The 19,023-nt window shown below is 39.8% G+C and overlaps 1 protein-coding gene across 3 annotated transcripts; it reads left to right on the top strand.

Annotated features, from left to right (window-relative positions):
* The first annotated feature begins 592 nt into the window (after positions 1-592).
* Positions 593-17,874, top strand: LOC131240894 (probable hexosyltransferase MUCI70). Of its 3 annotated transcripts, XR_009168894.1 has the most exons (10): positions 593-1,114; positions 2,080-2,391; positions 2,487-2,700; positions 2,890-2,999; positions 3,111-3,310; positions 8,448-8,551; positions 16,350-16,537; positions 16,631-16,749; positions 16,831-16,903; positions 17,488-17,625. XR_009168894.1 is itself a non-coding variant. In XM_058239417.1 (9 exons), exons 1-9 carry the CDS (start codon positions 844-846, stop codon positions 17,716-17,718), a joined length of 1,830 nt encoding a protein of 609 aa, XP_058095400.1. In that variant the 5' UTR covers positions 593-843; the 3' UTR covers positions 17,719-17,874. The 3 variants fall into 3 exon arrangements, 1 of the variants encoding a protein (XP_058095400.1); XR_009168893.1 differs by having other exon boundaries at positions 16,631-16,903; XM_058239417.1 differs by lacking the exon at positions 16,831-16,903 and having other exon boundaries at positions 16,631-16,830; positions 17,488-17,874.
* Positions 17,875-19,023: the final 1,149 nt, after the last annotated feature.

The following is a 19,023-nucleotide window of genomic DNA, read 5'->3' as shown; positions in this document are numbered from 1 at the left end:
GTTCGTCAGTTTCAATAGAAAGGCGCATGATCCAGATTTCCATCCGAATGAGGAAGAAAAGAAAAACGATCTAACCAACGTCTCCACCTTATTCCTTCCAAACCACAGATTTTGCAGAAACCGTAGAATTCTTATTCGAAAGTGCGAGAGAAAGACGTGGAAAAGATCTCTCATTTTCAGCAAATTTTGAAATTGCGTTCTTAGATTTGGATCAACGGCTTTGATTTGATTTTCGGTTTCTAAGATTGGATTTCTGGTTTCCCTCTGCAATTTCCGTTCCGGAGCAAGATAGATTTTGACGCAATTTGGGAATTTTTGGATATCTAGGGTTTGGTTTGGGGGTATGAATTGAAGTTTTTGATTCAAGGTCTGTAATTGGTGGAATTGGTAGAGATACATGATTTGTAGGATTTGATGTGTTCGCGGTTTTTGGTAATGTAGGTGAATTGGCTGTGCTACTTGCATTTGATTATCAGCGGGGAATATTAAAGAGATTTAGTAGGATTTGCATTGGTTTATATTCATTCTGAGAGAGAGAGAGAGAGAGAGAGAGAGAGAGAGAGAGAGAGAGAGAGAGAGAGAGAGAGTATATTTTGTAGGGTTTGACTTCAATGTTTTTTTTTTGCCACGTAATTTCGCTGCTTATGGTTGGGAAGAAATCAAGAGATTTGGACTGACACTGGCGTTGGTTTGGATCTTTGGAGCTTGATTCTGCAGGTGGATTTGTTGGTATTATTTTTACTATTGTTTTTCTTTGGAGAGAATTGTTTGGGTTTTGAATGAGAGGGAATTCCAAGGGAGAAGGAAGACGATGAAAGGGGCTTTGGTGGTTTTGGAGGGACGATGACGGGAGGGTCATTGGGTCTACGTACAGGGAGTTATGGATCATTGCAGCAGCAGCAGCTGCTGCTGCAGAACAGTGTTGCAGTGGCAATTCAGACGATGCCTGTCAGCGGTCGCAAGCCCCCGAAGATGCTGTTGCCTGGTTTGAGAGAGAAGGAGAGGTGCCGCCCTTGGATTTGCAAGATCACTGGCCGGAGGAGAGTCGGGATGCTCTTCTTGGTGATCATTTCTGCTGCGGTCTTCACGTCCCTTATGTCTGCCTTTACCAAAGGTTTGGTTTTGCTAATTCCATTTGTGCTTCACTTTTCTTGTTGCTTTGTTCATGGTGCTAAGAGAAAGAAACATCATAGAGTTTGCAATATGTTCCAACATCAATAGAGAAGCTGAGAAGTGCTAATCCTACTTGCCCATGCCCCCCCATGCGTATGATAGCCGGGTTGTTTGTCAGGTGTGCTGCTCCACCATGGAAATGCTGTACCCAAGATCAGACTGGTTAGATGATCCTAACATTGGATTTGAGCGTTAAAGGTGAACTATTTGTCAGTTGTTTTGATTAATATCAATTTTCCACTTAAAATCAGTGGTTAGGGTCCTCTCACTTAAAATCTATGGTTAGGAGCTGGCTAGTACATTGGGTGAGTGGGTGTATGTGAGTAAGATTAAAATTCCTCAGAGAATTAATGCAAAGATCCATTCTTCTGTTTTATTTTCTTTCCAATTCATAATTGACATAAGAAGAAGGTTTAGTTGCAATTTGAACAAACTGTTCATAACATTAGGCTCCCTGGAAGTGAAATTGTTTTTGAGAAGCAAATTCTCTACGAAAGAGATTTTGTCTATCATGCTTGAGTACTGAAAAAGCCAATTTCAGGAATTCAGAAACTATCCTTCAGTACTGGTAAAGGGCTTTTAGGAAGGTTGGTTGCATAGGGCTTGACTTTGTATCATTTCAAAAGTATGAGTGTTGGATGGGAATCAAATCCCCAATAATCTGCTCCCTCACTATTATGGAGGAACCCTAAAGGGCTTGAAAATGTGAAACGGATTCCTGTAGGAACCCATTTCCAACTGCGTACCAGCACCCAAACACGAGCACAGCCCTTATTAATGGATTCCATTTCCATCATGTTCCCAAGGAGCCAAATGACCCCTGATGATATTTTGGTTCAGGATATTTGCCTTATTATACTTCAATTGTTTAAAAAAATAACATGGTTCATTACTGTGCGTTTTTAGATGAAGATGCAGATGGTCCCGACATACGCCCAAAGTCTTCACAACGTTTCGAAGCCGTTGGAGTCAATGGCATAATTATGTCTAGCTATTATGAATCGCCCCTGATTTCTGGGGAAAGAGATCATGAGAGGGATAATAAGTCTTCCTCTTTATTGGAGACCAACTCAGGAAGTGACAAAAATACAACCATACCTCCTCCTCCTCCTCCTCCTCCTCTTGCAATTCTTTCTGGTGGCCTTCTTTCAGGACATCCTTGTGAACACTTTGCATTTCCACCCCCATCAGCTGATAGAAAACGGATTGGTCCACGCCGTAAGTTGAAATCTCTAAAATGTTATAACACTAGGCATTAGAATTACTGTTTTTCTATCGGTGTGCTGAATTTTCTCTCTTCTTTCTGGTTTCAGCGTGTCCGGTCTGTTACCTTCCTGTTGATCAGGCCATGATGTTTATGCCGACTGCCCCATCGGTATCTCCTGTACTAAAGAATTTAACATATGCCACAGAAGAAAATTCTATCAGTCTTCCGCTATCTAGAGGTTCTCCGTTCGGCGGATATCCATCTCTAGAGCAGAGGAATGATTCTTTCAATATAAAAGAGTCAATGAATGTGCACTGTGGGTATGATTTAATTCTCCTTATTGAATCTCGTCTCAATATTTTCAACCACGGTGAAGCTTCTGTCCACAGAATCTATATTATCTCAATTTAATCTTCACTTACACATTTGTTTATGACATCATATATTGAAATTGCATTCTGATTTACTCATGCTGGGTCTAGACTGATGCACCAATTGTTATTAATCAGATTTGTTAAGGGAGACAGACCCGGTCATCAAACTGGATTCGACATGGATGATGCTGATCTTCTTGAAATGGAGAAATGCCATGGCATAGTTGTTGCCTCCGCAATATTTGGTACTAATGAGCATTCTTCTATTTGTTCTTCTTCTTTTTTCCTTTTCTTTTTTAATCTTGCTTGGTTCAAGACAGTGAGAAATGTTTCTTCATGAATGTGATATTTTCCAGGAAACTATGATATGATACAACAACCAAAAAATTGTAGTGAGGCTGCGAAGAGAAATGTTTGTTTTTATATGTTTTTGGATGAAGAGACAGAAGCATATATGAAGAACTCTAGCCTCCTAGACAACACAAACAGGGTTGGATTGTGGAGAGTCGTTATCATTCATAACCTTCCTTATGATGATGCAAGACGCAATGGAAAGGTGAGCCCTTTTCTTGACCTCATTTGGTTGTTTTATGCTTTAGATTGCAATGTAGCTCAGAAGCAGTTAACTGCATTTATTCAATATAGTGGTTAATTGAATCTTTATGAGATGACTTGGGTGGTGCATGTATTTTGTGGTTTGCTATGCACATGTTTGCACCTACAAACACCGCACCTAGAAACACCCACACACTCGAAACTACATTCTCTTCCTGATTTATGATACTGGAAATCCAAAGAGGGTATTTGAAAATTCATGTTGGATCATGGAACTCCAGTAGATACTACTCTAAAAAGGTTTGGAGTCAAACTGTACTAATAAACTAACATTTTGTTATCATCTAATTTGCCAATTTGGTTAATCTGTAGCAACCATTGTAGTTTACTTACCAAATTGGATGCCTAAATGGTAATATTCAATTCTATGGAACTCAACATGTGCATTTGTTTCTACCTACCCAATTATGTACTCCTTGTGTCTTTTGTTTCATAACTTAAAGGTTTATTTTCATATAACCGCCTACCTTTAGGGCTATTTACCAAAAATGCATGCTTTAAAATATTTAAAGTAACCTGCCTAAGTTTTTTGCCATTTTCCATATAACCGCCTGGTGTCGTATACCGTGTGGAGTACATACAGTTTTAGAACTGTATTTTGATGAAGGCCAAAATGCCCTTCATTTAAAACTAAACCTTGGCAGAGAGGGGGCTATCCGGTTTGGTGGTTCGAAGTTAGGTAGGGCTCACCATGGTGGTTTGGGAGAAATCCACCCCGTCCATATGTTTTGCCAGCTCATTTTATGGCATGACCCAAAAAATGAGGTAGATCCAAAGCTCAAGTGTGCCACACAAAAGAAGACAATGGAGATTGTATGCCCACCATTGAAACATTTGTGGGGCCACAAAAGCTTTGGATAGGGATAATATTGTTGTTCTTTTGGTTCATCCCAATGGGAATGGCCTTGTGAACAGTTGGGCTGGTTTATGAATGGTTTGGGTTGCATATAAACATCATGGTGGAGCCCGTGAGGGTTTAAATGGTAGGAAGCCCCTTTTCTACTATTTCTAGTCGTGTGTCCCACTTGAATTTCAGATCCACCTGAATTTTGGTCTCATGTCTTAACATGAGCTGCCAAAACGGATGGATGGGTTGTATTTCTTACAGGCATCATAGGCAATGGGGTTAGTTGGGCCATTAAAACGTCACATTGCCAACCTGTAAGGTAGAGAGGGGGAATGGATTAGGTGTGGCCTCGGTCTCACCAACAAGGTGCTGCCCTGATTGTTGGGCCCACCTTGATGTACGTGTTGTATATCCACACCGTCCATCCATTTTTCTAGATCCTTTTAGGGCATTGGCCCAAAAATGAAGTAGATCCAAATCTCAGTTGGACCAAGACACAAGAAACATTGGTGATTGACCATTACAAACTTCTTGTAGGCCACAAAAATTTTGGATCAAGCTAATATTTATTTTTTCCTTCATCCAGGTTTGTATGACCTTATCAAAAGGTTGGATGGTGTGGATATACAATATATGCATTAAGGTGGGCTCTCCACTGTCAAGGCCGCACCATGTTGGGTGAGGCTTGGTCGCACCTACTCCACTAGCTAGAGAGAGAGATGTGTCTTTTGGTTGGAAGCTAGGTGGGGCCCACCATGGTGTTTATGAAAAATCCACGCCATCCATCCATTTTGCCAGATCATTTTAAGGCATGACAAATAAAAGCGGCAGATCCAATGCTTAAGTGGATAAACACCAGGTAGATCCATTTTGCTGTCCGAAGATTGCTCGTTGTTGAAACCTTCCTAGGGCCCACCTGCAATTTAGTTCTGCCTCGTTTTTGGGCTCATGGCCTAAAATGAGATGGCAAAACGGATGAGCAGCGTCGATCACACACATACATAAGGTGGGCCTTGTCGACTCTTCTGCATAGCCATCCCCTTCAATTGGGGTAGAATCGTGAAAACGAAAGGTCTTAGGGGCAAAATTGAGTTTTCCACTTTATCGTTTATGATCATCTGTCAAAGTCAAATAAGCGCTTTTCTCACCATATTTTCAAATGTTAGGTGGGTTGCTTTAAATATTTTAAAAGCAGGTGAGTTTCCATTAGTGTTTTAATTAGCGAATAACGTGTGGCGTAGCGGTTACTCCTCTAAAGTGTGAGGTGTAAGCTACATAGCGCATAGCGTAAGCTATATGCTACTTCTAGATTTTAATCAAGGTTGCACATGGTTGCACAAATTTCATGATATTCTGCACCAAATTAGATTGACTAATAATGGAATTTAACAAAATTTCATAATATTTGGTGGAACAAAATGCAACCTAAGGTAATAGGAAAGGGCAATGATTAAGTATAAAGGTAAAGAAAGTAAAGAAACTGATTTAATATTGTTACTTATATTATTTTACTAAAAGAATTGACAAGATTAACTAGTTTTTATTGAAAAATAGAAAAATGTAAGAAATCATTGAAAACATTAATTGATTTTAATGTTATAGTGAACAATAACTTGTAATGTGAAGTATGTAATGTGTAGTGTTGTCCATGTAGCGTGTAGCATATGCAAATTATTATGTAGCAGCTACACGTGACTAAAGCTATTTTCATAAGCTATGTAGCATTAAGGCTAAGCCATGCTTTGTAGCATAAGCTACATGTTTCCTTATATCTATATATATATATATATATATATATATATATATATATATATATATATATATATATCCCCAAAGACAGGCAGTCATGCGAAAATAACCCTAACTTAAAATATACAGTTAGTCAAGTTTTGGCCTTCGATATTGATTGAGCCAAGGATTACCCTAACAGGCCTCGTTACTATTTCCCCCTTTTGTTTGCTATTTACTTCTTTTCCTACAAGTTAATGCAAGAGCATTTTCACACCGAGCTCGAGTGGGGTAGCACGTGGGATGCAGGGACACACTTAGGGTGGGCAGCCTGTGTGAGGTGGCCCACGAGGGGGGTTCGACCAAGGTCGTAACCCATGCGATGTGGGGCCTGAGCTATGAGATAAAGGGATTAATTCGCCATGCTCTATCAGTTCGAGCTTTTAGAGTAAATGGTTAATTGTCCTGCATCAAAGTGGTATCAGAGCAGGAGGTCTCGTGTCTGAGACTTCTCACCGGGGGTGATTAATGCATGGGCATTTTCACACTGGGCTCGAGTGGGGTAGCCTGTGGGATGCGGAGATAGACTTGGGTGGGCGGCCCGTGTGAGGCGGTGCCCATGTGATGTGGGGTTCATGAGGGGGGTTTGGCCGACGTCCTAACCCATGCGATGTGGGGCCTAGGCTATGAGATAAAGGGATTAATTTGCCATGCTCTATCAGTTCGAGCTTTTAGAGCAAATGGTTAATTGTCCTGCATCACAAGTTCTCTATGGTGGCCTTGAGTGTATAAACAAATTGTAGCGCAAATTGTAATTATAGGATTGAATCATATTGCAAATCATATTGTAAATCGTAAGATTTTTTTATGATTTTCTTAAAAAAATATAAAAAATATAATTTTATTCTGAAAAATGAAATTTTATTAAAAGAATAGAAAAGAAGAGAGCACAACATGGAAAATAAAAGAAAAACAAAAACAAAAAATCAAAGGAAACTATATAAATCTAGCTCCCAAGGCTAGCAAAAACCCCAAAGAGTGAAAACCCGTAAGAGAATCCCAAGCCTAAGGTGTCCAATCCCTAAATAGCATTAGGACTTTGCTAAAGACCCCAAAATGGGCTGGAAAAAAAAAAAAAAAAAAAAAAAACATATTTTAGCCAAATGGGTTTTGATATCCCCCTTGTTTTCTCCCCAGGTCCCAATGTACATAACCCAACTTCAAGCTTTTCGGGATGAAAAGACCCCCAAACACACCAAGGGTTCCACTCAAGTCTTTCCGGAGTTGCAGTCTAACCTTAGATTTGTGGCCTAAAAATAGAAATATAACAAGGTTATACCAGGCTTTTCAAAAAAAAAAAAAGAAAGAAAGAAGGTTACACCGGTTTTGGTCTCCGGGTGAGTCAAACTCTGAAAACCACTATTTAAAACCATATGTCTAGGACTGTACTGCCATTTCCTTTTACATTCTCATGACATTTTGTTAATGTCCTCTTTTGAAGAGTGGGAATTACATTTTTCACCATTATATAAGGCAGGTAGATTTATTTAAAACTGACTTCCTGCTTTCTTATGGCACCATTGTGCTCCTTCCAAGATGACGTCCTTTGCCCGGCTGGTGGGAAGAAATAGGGTGCTCACAATTGACAACCTTCGGAAGTGGTCGATGTTTATTATCAATGGTTGTAGTTTATGCTTGCAAGAAGCTCAATCAGTTGATCATGTCTTCATTCACTGCCCGTTCGCTAGGATAGTGTGGGAGGGATTCTTTGGTGTCTTCAAAGTCTCTTGGGTTTTGCTGGGAACCATTGAGGCTTTGTTTCTTGAATGGCACGGTGGAGGTCCAGGAGGAGTAAAAAAGTGGAGGTTAGCTTTCTTGGCCGGCCTTTGGTTTCTTTGGGGCGAATGGAATAACCAATGCTTTCGGAATTCTGGTGGATCGCCTTTGGAGGTCTTGAGAAGAGCAAAGCTCGTTGTTTTGGAGCATGCTACGTAATTTCTGAGGTTTTGTTGGGTGTTGTTTTGGAGTTCTAGGCGTTGTTTTCCTTTTTGCTCGGGTTGAGCTCTTTGTATAGTTTTTTTTTTTTTTTTGTTAGTACACCCAATGTCAGATCACACTTCACTGTTAGCCACCCCAGCTCTCTGTATGGTTGCCTTTGGGCTTGCCTTATTAAAGTTGATTACCTTTCAAAAATAAATAAATAAATAAAATCCTTGTTCTGAAAAGAAGTCTAGGACCACACTCTTGTTTCCTTTTTTATGCATTTTCATATCCGTAGTCATATCCACTGTTGAAGATTGGGCAGTCGCTTTTCTTCATCATTAGAAACATCATAGGAAATTTGAGAAAAGGTCAACAATCTACTCATGGTATATCTTATTGTGCATTGTTTAGAGTGTTGTTATTGATCCATAATCCGCCCCACAGATCTACTATGACTTCTGTTGAAACAGCTTGTTGGAGCTTGCATATTGGATTGTTTTTGATGTACTCTCTTTGGCAGGTTCTGAAGCTACTACTGCACAGGATCTTTCCCAATGCCCAATTTTCTATATGGGTAGATGGAAAGCTTGAGCTTGTCGTTGATCCATATCAAATTCTGGAGAGGTACATTTTGTGTAGAAGATTTAGGCCCTGTTTGGTAGACGACTAAAAATGAGTTCATCTCATTTTAGTTAATTGTAATTATGTATTAGAGATATTGATCTCTAATGAGTTCATGTTAAAAGTTATTAAGTATTAGAGATCGAGATCTCTAATAGATCATTACTGTTAACTAAAATGAGATGGGACCTATTTTTAGGTGTCTACTAGACAGGGCCTTAGTTTTTATTTAAATGAAACTTGTCATAAATTTGCATATTATTAATTCTATTAGTATTTAAAGCTTTGTGCAAGTGTTGAAAATTAGCATCTAAGGACTTTGGTAATGGATCATTTCATACCAAGATTATCTACACTACAAAGAGAAAGGATTGCCAGAGGCAAAAAAGTACTCCGCAATTGGTTTCATTCAGAACAAAGAAACCATCCCTATCACATATGTGAGAATTGCTAGTGTAAAAAAGAAACCACAATTACAGTTGTGCTCATGGAATGAAGGGGCCATCGGCAAAAATGGGTGAGAATATTTGAGGATGGCTCTTCTGGCAGGTCTATGAGAGTTGTTGTTGTTGTTGTTGTGCATGTGTGTGTGTGTGTGGTGGGGGGGAGTTATCGTTCAATAAAATGTCTTTGTTAATGCTCAAAAACATTCAGAACATGTATATCATGCAATATAAATGGACGTGAGAATGGTTGTTAAGTAATTGAAAGAGCACTTAGGTCGTTAGGGTGAGGATATTTGAGGATGGCTCTTCTGGTAGATTTATGAGAGTTGTTTTTTTAAAAAAAATAAAAATAAAAAAATATTTGTGGGGGGTCTCTGTTAATGCTCAAAAAAGAAGGAAAAAAAAAAAAAAACAGAAGCAAAACCACGATTAGACATTCAGAACATATATATCATGCAATATAAATGGACCTGAGAAGGGTTGTTAAGTAATTGAAAGAGTATGTAGGCCGTTAGGGTGAAGCTCTGTCTTAACCAACACCAAATAACATGGTTGGTTGTGATGTATCCCAGCCTGTTGTTGTAAGATATGTTTGGATTACAGTCGTTGGATTTGGGATCATTTTAGCTGAACCAAACCATTGATCACTTGATCTGAAGAGATGCAAAGTTGATGGCGGTTGCCTTGAAAATCTTCAAGATCGGAAGATCTAACCTCTTGATAAAGGTCCATATGCAAAGGAAAGGAGTTAAATGAAAGGGTTGAAATTTCTAATCTAACAGTTGTTTTGGGTATTCTCCATCCAGTGCAAGCCACATCATATAAATGGTTTGGATCATTCAAACCGAGGTCACTTGGAGAGCGGGTCACATCAATACGTGGCACTGGAATGGTTATGCAGTACTCAACTTCCCGTAGTATGTGGTCTGCTAGGGGCAGGATCATGTGGGGTGCTCCAATACATACTGCTAAGTATACATAATATACTTACATATTTATCCAAATTTGATAATGTTATTTATAAATGAAATGATGAATGCTATATTAAAAATCTTGAATGCATATTATGCTATATATGGCGAGTGTTTCACATCGGCCTGTTTGTTTTGCCGATTTCCCTGGTAATGCAAAGTAATTGTGTCATCATATTGTTTTACCATTGCCAAACCAAACACATGATTGGTGGGTCAAATGTAGATGTGTTCAGTAGACAAGTAATTTGTAATTATTGCATGTTTTCATATAATTACTATAAAAATCTCCATCAAAACAGCAACACCAGCTTATTTTGATGATTTTTTATTTTTTATTTTTTTGAAGAAATAATCATTGTTTTTGGAACCCTTCCAAGGAAGCCTCGAAGGCCATTTCAAAAGCTAGGATGGATGCTAGGGATTGGGGGTCGTTTTCTTTTAGTGATGGCAGCTTGAACTCAATGTCTTGTTAGGTTTTGGTTTGGTTTGTATTTTTTTGGCGTTTTTAGCCTTTTGCAATAAAATATCTCTATAAATGCTCAAAAAAGAAGAAGAAGAAAAAAAGGGAAGCACACAATTAGACATTCAGAACATATATGTCATGAAATATAAATGGATGTGAGAAGGGTTGTTAAGCAATTGAAAGAGCATTTAGGTCATTAGGGTGAAGCTCTGTCTTAACCAACACCAAATAACATGGTCTGTTGTGATGTATCCTAGCCTATTGTAATAAGATATGTTTGGATCACAGTCGTTGGATTTAGGATCATTTTAGCGGAACCAAACCATTGATCACTTGATTTGAAGAGATACAAAGTTGATGGCGGTTGCCGTGAAAATCTTCAAGATTGGAAGATCTAACCTGGCCCTATGCAAAGGAAAGGAGTTAAATGATCAAGGGTTGAAATTTCTAATATGATAGTTGTTTTGGGTATTCTCCATCCAGTGCAAGGCACATCATATAAATGGTATGGATCATTCAAACCAAGGTCACCTGGAGAGCGGGTCGAATCAATACGTGGCATTGGAATGGTTATGCAGCACTCAACTTCCTCTAATATGTGGTATGCTAGGGGCATGATCATATGGGGTGCTACAATACATACTACTAAGCATACATAATAATATACTTACATATTTATCCAAATTTGATAATGTGATTTATATATGAAATGATGAATACTATATTGAAAAATCTTGAATGCCTAGTATTATGTTATATATGGCTGGTATTTCACACGGCCCTGCTTGTTTTGCCCATTTCTCTAGTAATGCAAAGTATTTATGTCATCATTATTGTTTTACCACTGCCAAACCAAACACAGGATTGGTAGGTCAAATGCAGATGTACTCATCAGACAAGTAATTTGTAATCATTGCACTTTTTCATATGATTACTGTAAAAATCTGATATAGGATTATAGAAACTATCCTAGGATACAAGATGAGAGATCAATTACACATTAATTTCAGTAATCAACATGTAAAATAAAGCATATACACATAATAGATTCGGAAATTCAGATTTATAACACGAAGATCCTAGGTTATTCACATACGCGGTGCACGAAAATATAAAATAATTCAAGAGTGGCCCACTTGGAAGTAGGGACTTCTAATCTAGCATGGGTAGTGCAATAACCATGTGGATTGGTAATGGTGCAAGCAAAGTTCTGGCTTGGAAAAAGTTTTCTGAAGAAAAAAATTCAAATTTTCATTAGGGTTTTGGATTAACGGATGGAGATTTAGGATTGGAGTTTTTTTTAGGGATTCAAAGGGTCTAGGGATTAGGGAGGTTTGGAGTGAAATAAAAAACCCCAAACGGGGGCCCACACGTGGCTGCCCGTATGGCCGTGCGTGTGCATGTGCGGGTCCACACGTGGCTAGGTAAAAGGAAAGAAAGGGAGGGAAGATTGGGTAGGGTTTTGATGGGTTGAGAAGGTTGTAAGGGAAGGGGAAGGAGGAAGACAAGAGAAGAAGAATTCTTTTTGGAGAAGAGAGAGGAATGATGCATCTTGTGGAATCCACCATCAAACAAGCCTTTACCCTTACACAATTCAATTGTAAGGGAAGGTTTCTCACAAACCCTAAAACACAAGGAGGAAAATTCCTTCACACCAGAGAGTTTCTCTCTCTCTCTCGCTCTCTCTCTCTCTCTCTCTCTCTCCCTTCTTCTCAATAACTCCACTAGGGTTGGACGTCCACCCATTCCTTTGCTTTTATAATTAAAAATTTGGAATAATTACAACTATGCCACTCACTTAAGTGAAATGGTCCATTATTCAAAATAAGGAAACTAAAACATCTATTATCAATCTCAACCGTCAAATAAATCCTAAAAATAACAAAAAATATAAAGGAAATAAGATCAGAGTCTAAGGGGCCCCGATCTGAAAGATCTGGTGGCTCGATGGCCTGATTGACAAGATCCAATGGTTAGATCGGCACAGAATAAAATCTCTATGACTAAAATGGTCTCCTAAGCAGCCCACATGCATCATCCCAAAGGGGGTCTTCCTGATGCACGTCCAATACATGTGGGGCTTCAAAATGGCCCGGCGGGCCCCATCTGGAACTCATCTCTATCGACAAAGAAATTTGCGCTAATGTGGGTGGTCGTCTTAGTCTCTGGTATACCCGAGTAGGTCCTTTGATGTCCCCATCAAAATCTCCATCAAAACAGCAACACCAACTTATTTTGATGATTTTTTTTAAAAGACTATTTTGATGATGATTTGACATTGAAATAAAGTAAAATTGCTATCATTACAATTTTTCTGTAGATAAACCAAACAATGTGAAATTGCCATCATTGTGGTCAAATGCAGTTGTTGTTAGAAGACAAGTAATTTGTAATGATTGCTCATTTCCTTTACATTATTGTGGTAATGGGTAAAACAATCAGGCCCTAAAAAAATCTCTACATTCTAAATATATATTTATTTGAAAGATAAAGGGATTTTATTAAGAAGGTGGCGAGATAGTGCCAAGAAGCATACAACCCTATCTAGCGGAAAGCAGAACACGAGCTTTCATTGTCTAATTACAAGACGCCCACTTGGCAAGAAACAATTTTTCCCTTCGAATGACAAAAGAAACAAAAGAAACATTCTTATCGGAATCATTGAAGCATCTTACATTCCTCTACCCCCAAGTAGACCAAAAGGTTGCTAAGATCGCCAACCGCCAATCTGTTCGAGCTTGCTTCGGAAGGCAGACCCCATGACCCGCCTCCAAAAAACTATCCACCGAAGTGGGCATGCACCACTGCACGTTGAATGAGGATAAGAAAGATTCCCAAACCCTCCGAGCAATAGGGCAATGGATGATAAGGTGATCGACTATCTACTTGCTATCCTTACATAAAGAGCACATGTTTCTACATTCTAAATGTAAATGTTACTTCTACTAAACAATAAGAATATAGACCATAATTTTGGTTAGTAAAAATAGTAATCTAGTAAATGAGCCACAATCTAGATCGTAGGAGATTGGCAATTTAGGTTCCGTAACATTATCTAGTCCAACGGCTATAGTCCCAACATATCCCATAACACCGTGGGGGCGTCTTGTAGCAAATGTCCCAAAAGAAACCTACTTTCTTCAACCACTTTTCCTCCTTCTCCCACATCTTGTGGACCACTTCTCTCTCCATGTGCATTGCAGATGCCATTTTACTAGCATGTAGTCGAATCGCATGTTAGTGTACTGCTGGCTGGATCAGGCTGGTACTTTAGTTTGCATTTAAATACGGCCACAACTCGCTAGAGTTTGACGTCTTCCTTGTCAAAACAACATGTTTAGGAACTTTGATGCAGGACATGAAATTCAAGTATGATGTGCAAGATTTCAGGCTTCAGATCACACTAGTTCAGAAACAATTACACAAAATTCCACATTCCACACAAAAGTTCAAACACTCAATCAAGGGGAATCTTATGCAGGTCCAGGCCTACACATGTTAGGGCCGGATCAATCAAAATTATAGACCAAACAAGAATCAAAGGTGAGTGAATTCATCCACACATGCACAAAAATAATTCCTCAATCCATGGGATTCAGAAATTTCAATTCGGGGAACCCTTAGGTTAAAGAAAGGGTATAAAATTGGGGATTTGAGTAATTTAGGGTTAGGTTTAGGGATTTTGAGTGAAAGAGGAGTGAGAGAGGAGGGAGACGAAGTAGAGAAGTACCGCACGTGTGGACAGCAGCAATAGCCCAGACGCACGTGCGTTTGATCTCGGACGCACGTGTGTGGGACCCACTATTTAGAAAAAGACCACAGTGGCCCTGATCGGCCAGGGATGGACTCTAAAACTCCCAAATCTCAACTAGATCCGATGCACGGTTTGTGCGTGGTGCTCCACCGAAGTTTCAACTCTCTTGCAGGGCCAGATTCTGGAAATTTACTATAGAGAGAAAAACGGCTGCAATAGAGGATGAATTTGAAGCGTAGATGATTGTAGGAGAAGAGAAATATGGATGGAAGAAAGTAAGGGCGAATCGGGATAGGTGTGGCTTTGCACCATGGTAGTCAGCCCTTCGAGGAAGGGTTGGTTTCGCACCCAATTGAATCTCTACAACTCAGAAATTTAGAGGAGCAGAAAAACGTAGCAATTTTATTAATCTTCATTGAATAAAAAATGACTACAAGGGGTGCCTATTTATAATAAAATCCTATACCCCAAAACTCCCGCCATGTGCGCAACCTATTACGTGGCGATGAAGTAATAAAAAAATAACAACTAATCAAAGCAATCTAAACTATCAACTATATTCCTAATAACAATAATAAGTAAAACCCAAAGTACTAGATTGATTAGAATAATAGGCCACGATCATGAGAACCCATGATGGGATTCACATGACTATCGGGTCCACTCCAACGAACCAAAACGCAGCCCTCTAACTAGGAGGCCCTCCCTGGATGTCGTCATCGATCCAGATCGATGGTGGGGCCCTCCTCCTTGTGTACGTGCGGGGGGGCGTGCATGTGTGCGAGATGTCCCTATCAAACTTGGGCCTATATAATACTAAACGTGAAGTGAATATTCTATTTACATGTTGTGGAATTTATGGTGGTGCAAAGTAGAGGGCTGATTGTACAAATCAGTCCTTTAATTCAAGTATAAAACCCAAGGATGACCCCGATTTCCCTTAAGGGCATATTTGTTTTTTGTGTTATAACCTTGAAATGAAAATGATATCCACAGAATCCTACTTGGACCATTTCCAAAACAGAATATGGCACAGAATCCATTTTCCATGTCCAACCTAATCTGCAAAAAATGTGGAAATCAGTCTGTAAAACAAAAAATGGCACAGAATCCATTTTCCATTTCCAATCTAATTTGCAAAAAAAATGTGGAATCAATGTCAAATCTGTTTCCTATTGCCTGAAGGAAGTAAAGCAACCATTTTCTGTTGACCTTTTTTTCGCATTCATATGTGAATCCGTGGAAAACTGCATGGCAAATCCAACACAGATTTCCCTATAGAATACAGAATTTTCCATTTTCTTCGGATTCCATGCCTGTTTTCTATATCCATGAAATGGTTTCAACATAAAACAGACATGGCCTCAGAAGAAAGCAATGGACTAGGGAAATAAGCAACTGGTTTTATCAAACTCACAATAGAGATAAAAATTCTGCATAACCTTGAAAACCCAGCAACAGCATAGAAGAGAACCAATCCTAACATAAGCCTAAAAAAGAATTTAACTGCCCTAAACGTAACCCTAAAATCCTGCTAAATCTGAGCTATTTGTCTAGTCTAATCTCAATGATATATTTACAAATAAAATAACTTCAAACAAACCCTGAATGGAAGTACTATACGTAGCACATTGCTGTAGCAAGTACTGTAGTGGTTAGCAATTTTTTTGCAGACAGTTGATTGGTCCATACATACCTGCTGGTTGGATGGGTCCCTCCCTCGACCCATTGCATATACTGTGATTTGCCCTTGGGCTGCATCATTGTGAAATCAGTTTGCAGCAGAAATTCAGTCTATAGTTTAGTTCGGAATTGGATGAGATTGTAGTTCTCTTTCCCTCTAATTTTGTCAACCTAATTGACAGAACTTTGTGTTGGTCACGGTCCTAACTGCTAACATGGAGTGATAGATGCCTCAGCTGAGCCTGGAAACTGTTAGCGAGCTCCAGGCCTAGATGTTCATTGTACACCGTCATTCATTCTGCCATGAAATGCTGCATCTGAATGCATTTGAATCATCACTCCATTATGTTAATGCACATGATCACACACCAGAAATTCCTCAACGGGCAGTATTGGTGTTTCATCAACATAAGCATCTGGGTACTGTTATTCGGCAGCATATAGTATTTGGGTATTTTAAAGCATTTCATCAAATTTTCAGATTCTTGTGGCGGCAGAAAGCCAGTTTTGCAATCTCCAGGCATTATAGACGCTTTGACGTTTTTGAGGAAGCAGAGGCTAATAAAGCTGCTGGGAAGTATGACAATGCCTCCATTGATTACCAAATCGAGTTTTACAAGAGGGAGGGCTTGACGCGTTATTCTCCAGCTAAGCTTCCTATTACCAGTGGTGAGCACTGTGGTCCATTTCCTTTTGTTTTGTTTTTGCTCCTCTGTTTCTTCAGAAGCTAAATTTTGTTCTTGTGATTTGTGGGTACTACAGATGTTCCCGAAGGTTGTGTGATCATAAGGGAACATATTCCCATCACGAACCTCTTCACGTGTCTTTGGTTCAATGAGGTGGACCGCTTTACTTCTAGGGACCAGATCAGTTTTTCCACTGTAAGGGACAAAATAATGTCGAAAGTAAATTGGAGTGTCAACATGTTTATGGACTGTGAACGGCGTAACTTTGTTGTTCAGGTATTCCTTTCTTCATGATCTTAGCTGGTATCATTCCAGATGGAAATCATTGCAAAGTTATCCAAAAGAAGAGGTCAAATTTCATTTAAGTGACAATTTTTTGTTTTCACTTGTTTGTTGGTTTACCCATTTTCTGCTCCCCAAAATTCTGGACACCTAACAATCTTCTCACGTTGCAATTAAAAATGTCATCATCGAGGTTATGACAGCATTTTGGTTGCTGTGATCCCATTCTGAAGATTCGGGTGCATTTGCATGCATTGTCGAACTGAAATGCAATGGTCAGTCTAATAAAGTGGAAATACCAGAATGCGATGCCCTCGGCATTCAGTTCAAGGTCTTGGCTCCAAATTGCAATTATGCAGCTTTCAAGTTGGATTTGAAAGGAATGCAACTGCAATCAACCTCATCAATGGCATTGGCTACACGCAGCCTCACTGAACACGTCTACCATCTACATTTTGCAGTTGGCTGTTCTTGAGTTGCCTCATTTGGTGTCTGAACCAGTCTCTTACCTCTGTAAATTTATTTCAGTAGGCAACTAATGACCAGAGATGGTCATTTTACAAACCTTTTCTTCTACCATTCTGCCTTCTATTGCATGCAGCCTTCCCTCACCATACAAACATAATGCATTTCTTGATTGGCATCATGCAGGGGTACCATAGAGACATATTAGAGCAGATGAATTCAATTGCCGCCATGGCTCATCCTCCACCACATTTGAGAAAAGAACCATCCAAACAGTCCTCAAGTGTGTCCGTTCCTTACAGGTATGCAAGAAGTTCAGTGCGGAAGATCCCGACGAGGCGCGGGAGAGAGAGGAGATCGGGTAAGTGGCGCCATCGTACCAGAACTGTTGTTGATAGGGAAAGCAATTCATTTTAAAATTTTGGATGTATTTTTCTTCCCGTCTGTTTTGAAATTATTCATTTCATGAGCAGTACTTGGGCAGATGAGTGTAAGTTTGATTTGAAGGAGAACACAGAAAGTGAAGGTCCTATTTTATCCCGAAATGTCAATACCAATTCTTTTTGGTGTAAATATTTGTTGTATGATACTCTGTGCAGTTTCAATTTGTAGGTGTGGTGCCCAAAGTTCTGTTATGCAGACATTGGTCTGTTTGGGCCTCCAAATGTGGATGGGCCATGTTCCAGATTGGAAGACCCTGGCTGCCGATTTTGGGCCTTATTTTCCAGATGAATGTGGCTTTTGTTCTGTTCTTCGTCTTGAAATTACTTTCAGGTCACAAATTGAAAGGTTAGAGATCGTCCCGTCAAAGAGATCTTTTGGGCATGCCCGTTTGTAGTAGGGAATTTGGTATGAATGGCGACACAATGGCCTATTTCTCCTTAGTTGTGGGCCATTGTTGTTATGTACATGGAGGCCCTGCCCAAGTGTTAGGATCTTCTTGATGCTTGGTACCCTGTAATTCCTATTCATTCAACGGGTGTACGTCCTCCAATGAATTCGAAGAATTATCCAACCGAAGTTGGGGCTACCAGATTAGTGGTCCAGATCATGTTGACATCTGTTGGGTGATCCAAGGATTTCCTTTTAGGGAAAGGATGGGCCAAACACACGCTTCCTGCCTGCCAATGTGGCAGCTGGTGAGGTCCCCGTTCATTAGCGAGGCCCAAAGAACTAGCTCGTTCATTCGTTAGGTGGGCCTCGCGCGTACAAAGGAATGGACGGTGAGAAAACTGAACCAAAAGGCCCAGTTCCAACACAATATGTGGTCCACCTGATGAGAAGGATGACATGATTTTTAGTTCAGGACACTTCATCATCGGCCTCAACTGATGAACGTCCCAGATCTTGGAGATCTTTGCCATGACGACCTGTGTGGGTCGCTTCTGTTTGGATCCTTAGGAAGAACCCAGTTGTGTAGATGTGCAAGCGTTCATGAATGCTAGGTTTAGTCGCTTGTGCGAGCTGGACAAGGGTTTCAATGATCACTGCCAACATAACCCCATTACCTAAGATCCGACCTTTTCATTGGGTGGGTCCCACCATGAATCAAGCTGGTCCACTCACTAGGTTGGTCAGCCACGTGTCCACTTGAATATGGGCAATTGGTCTTTTTTTTTTTTTTTTTCAGAGCTGTGAAGGGAGGCTTCGGTGAGGGTGCCGAAACGTGTCAGAGATCTTGGCCTACCGAAAATCCGGTCCATTAATCAGGTAGTGCACCCT

The sequence above is a fragment of the Magnolia sinica genome, chromosome 3 (assembly GCF_029962835.1).
Source record: "Magnolia sinica isolate HGM2019 chromosome 3, MsV1, whole genome shotgun sequence".
Lineage (NCBI taxonomy): Eukaryota > Viridiplantae > Streptophyta > Magnoliopsida > Magnoliales > Magnoliaceae > Magnolia > Magnolia sinica.
This window is presented reverse-complemented; position numbering and strand designations above follow the sequence as displayed.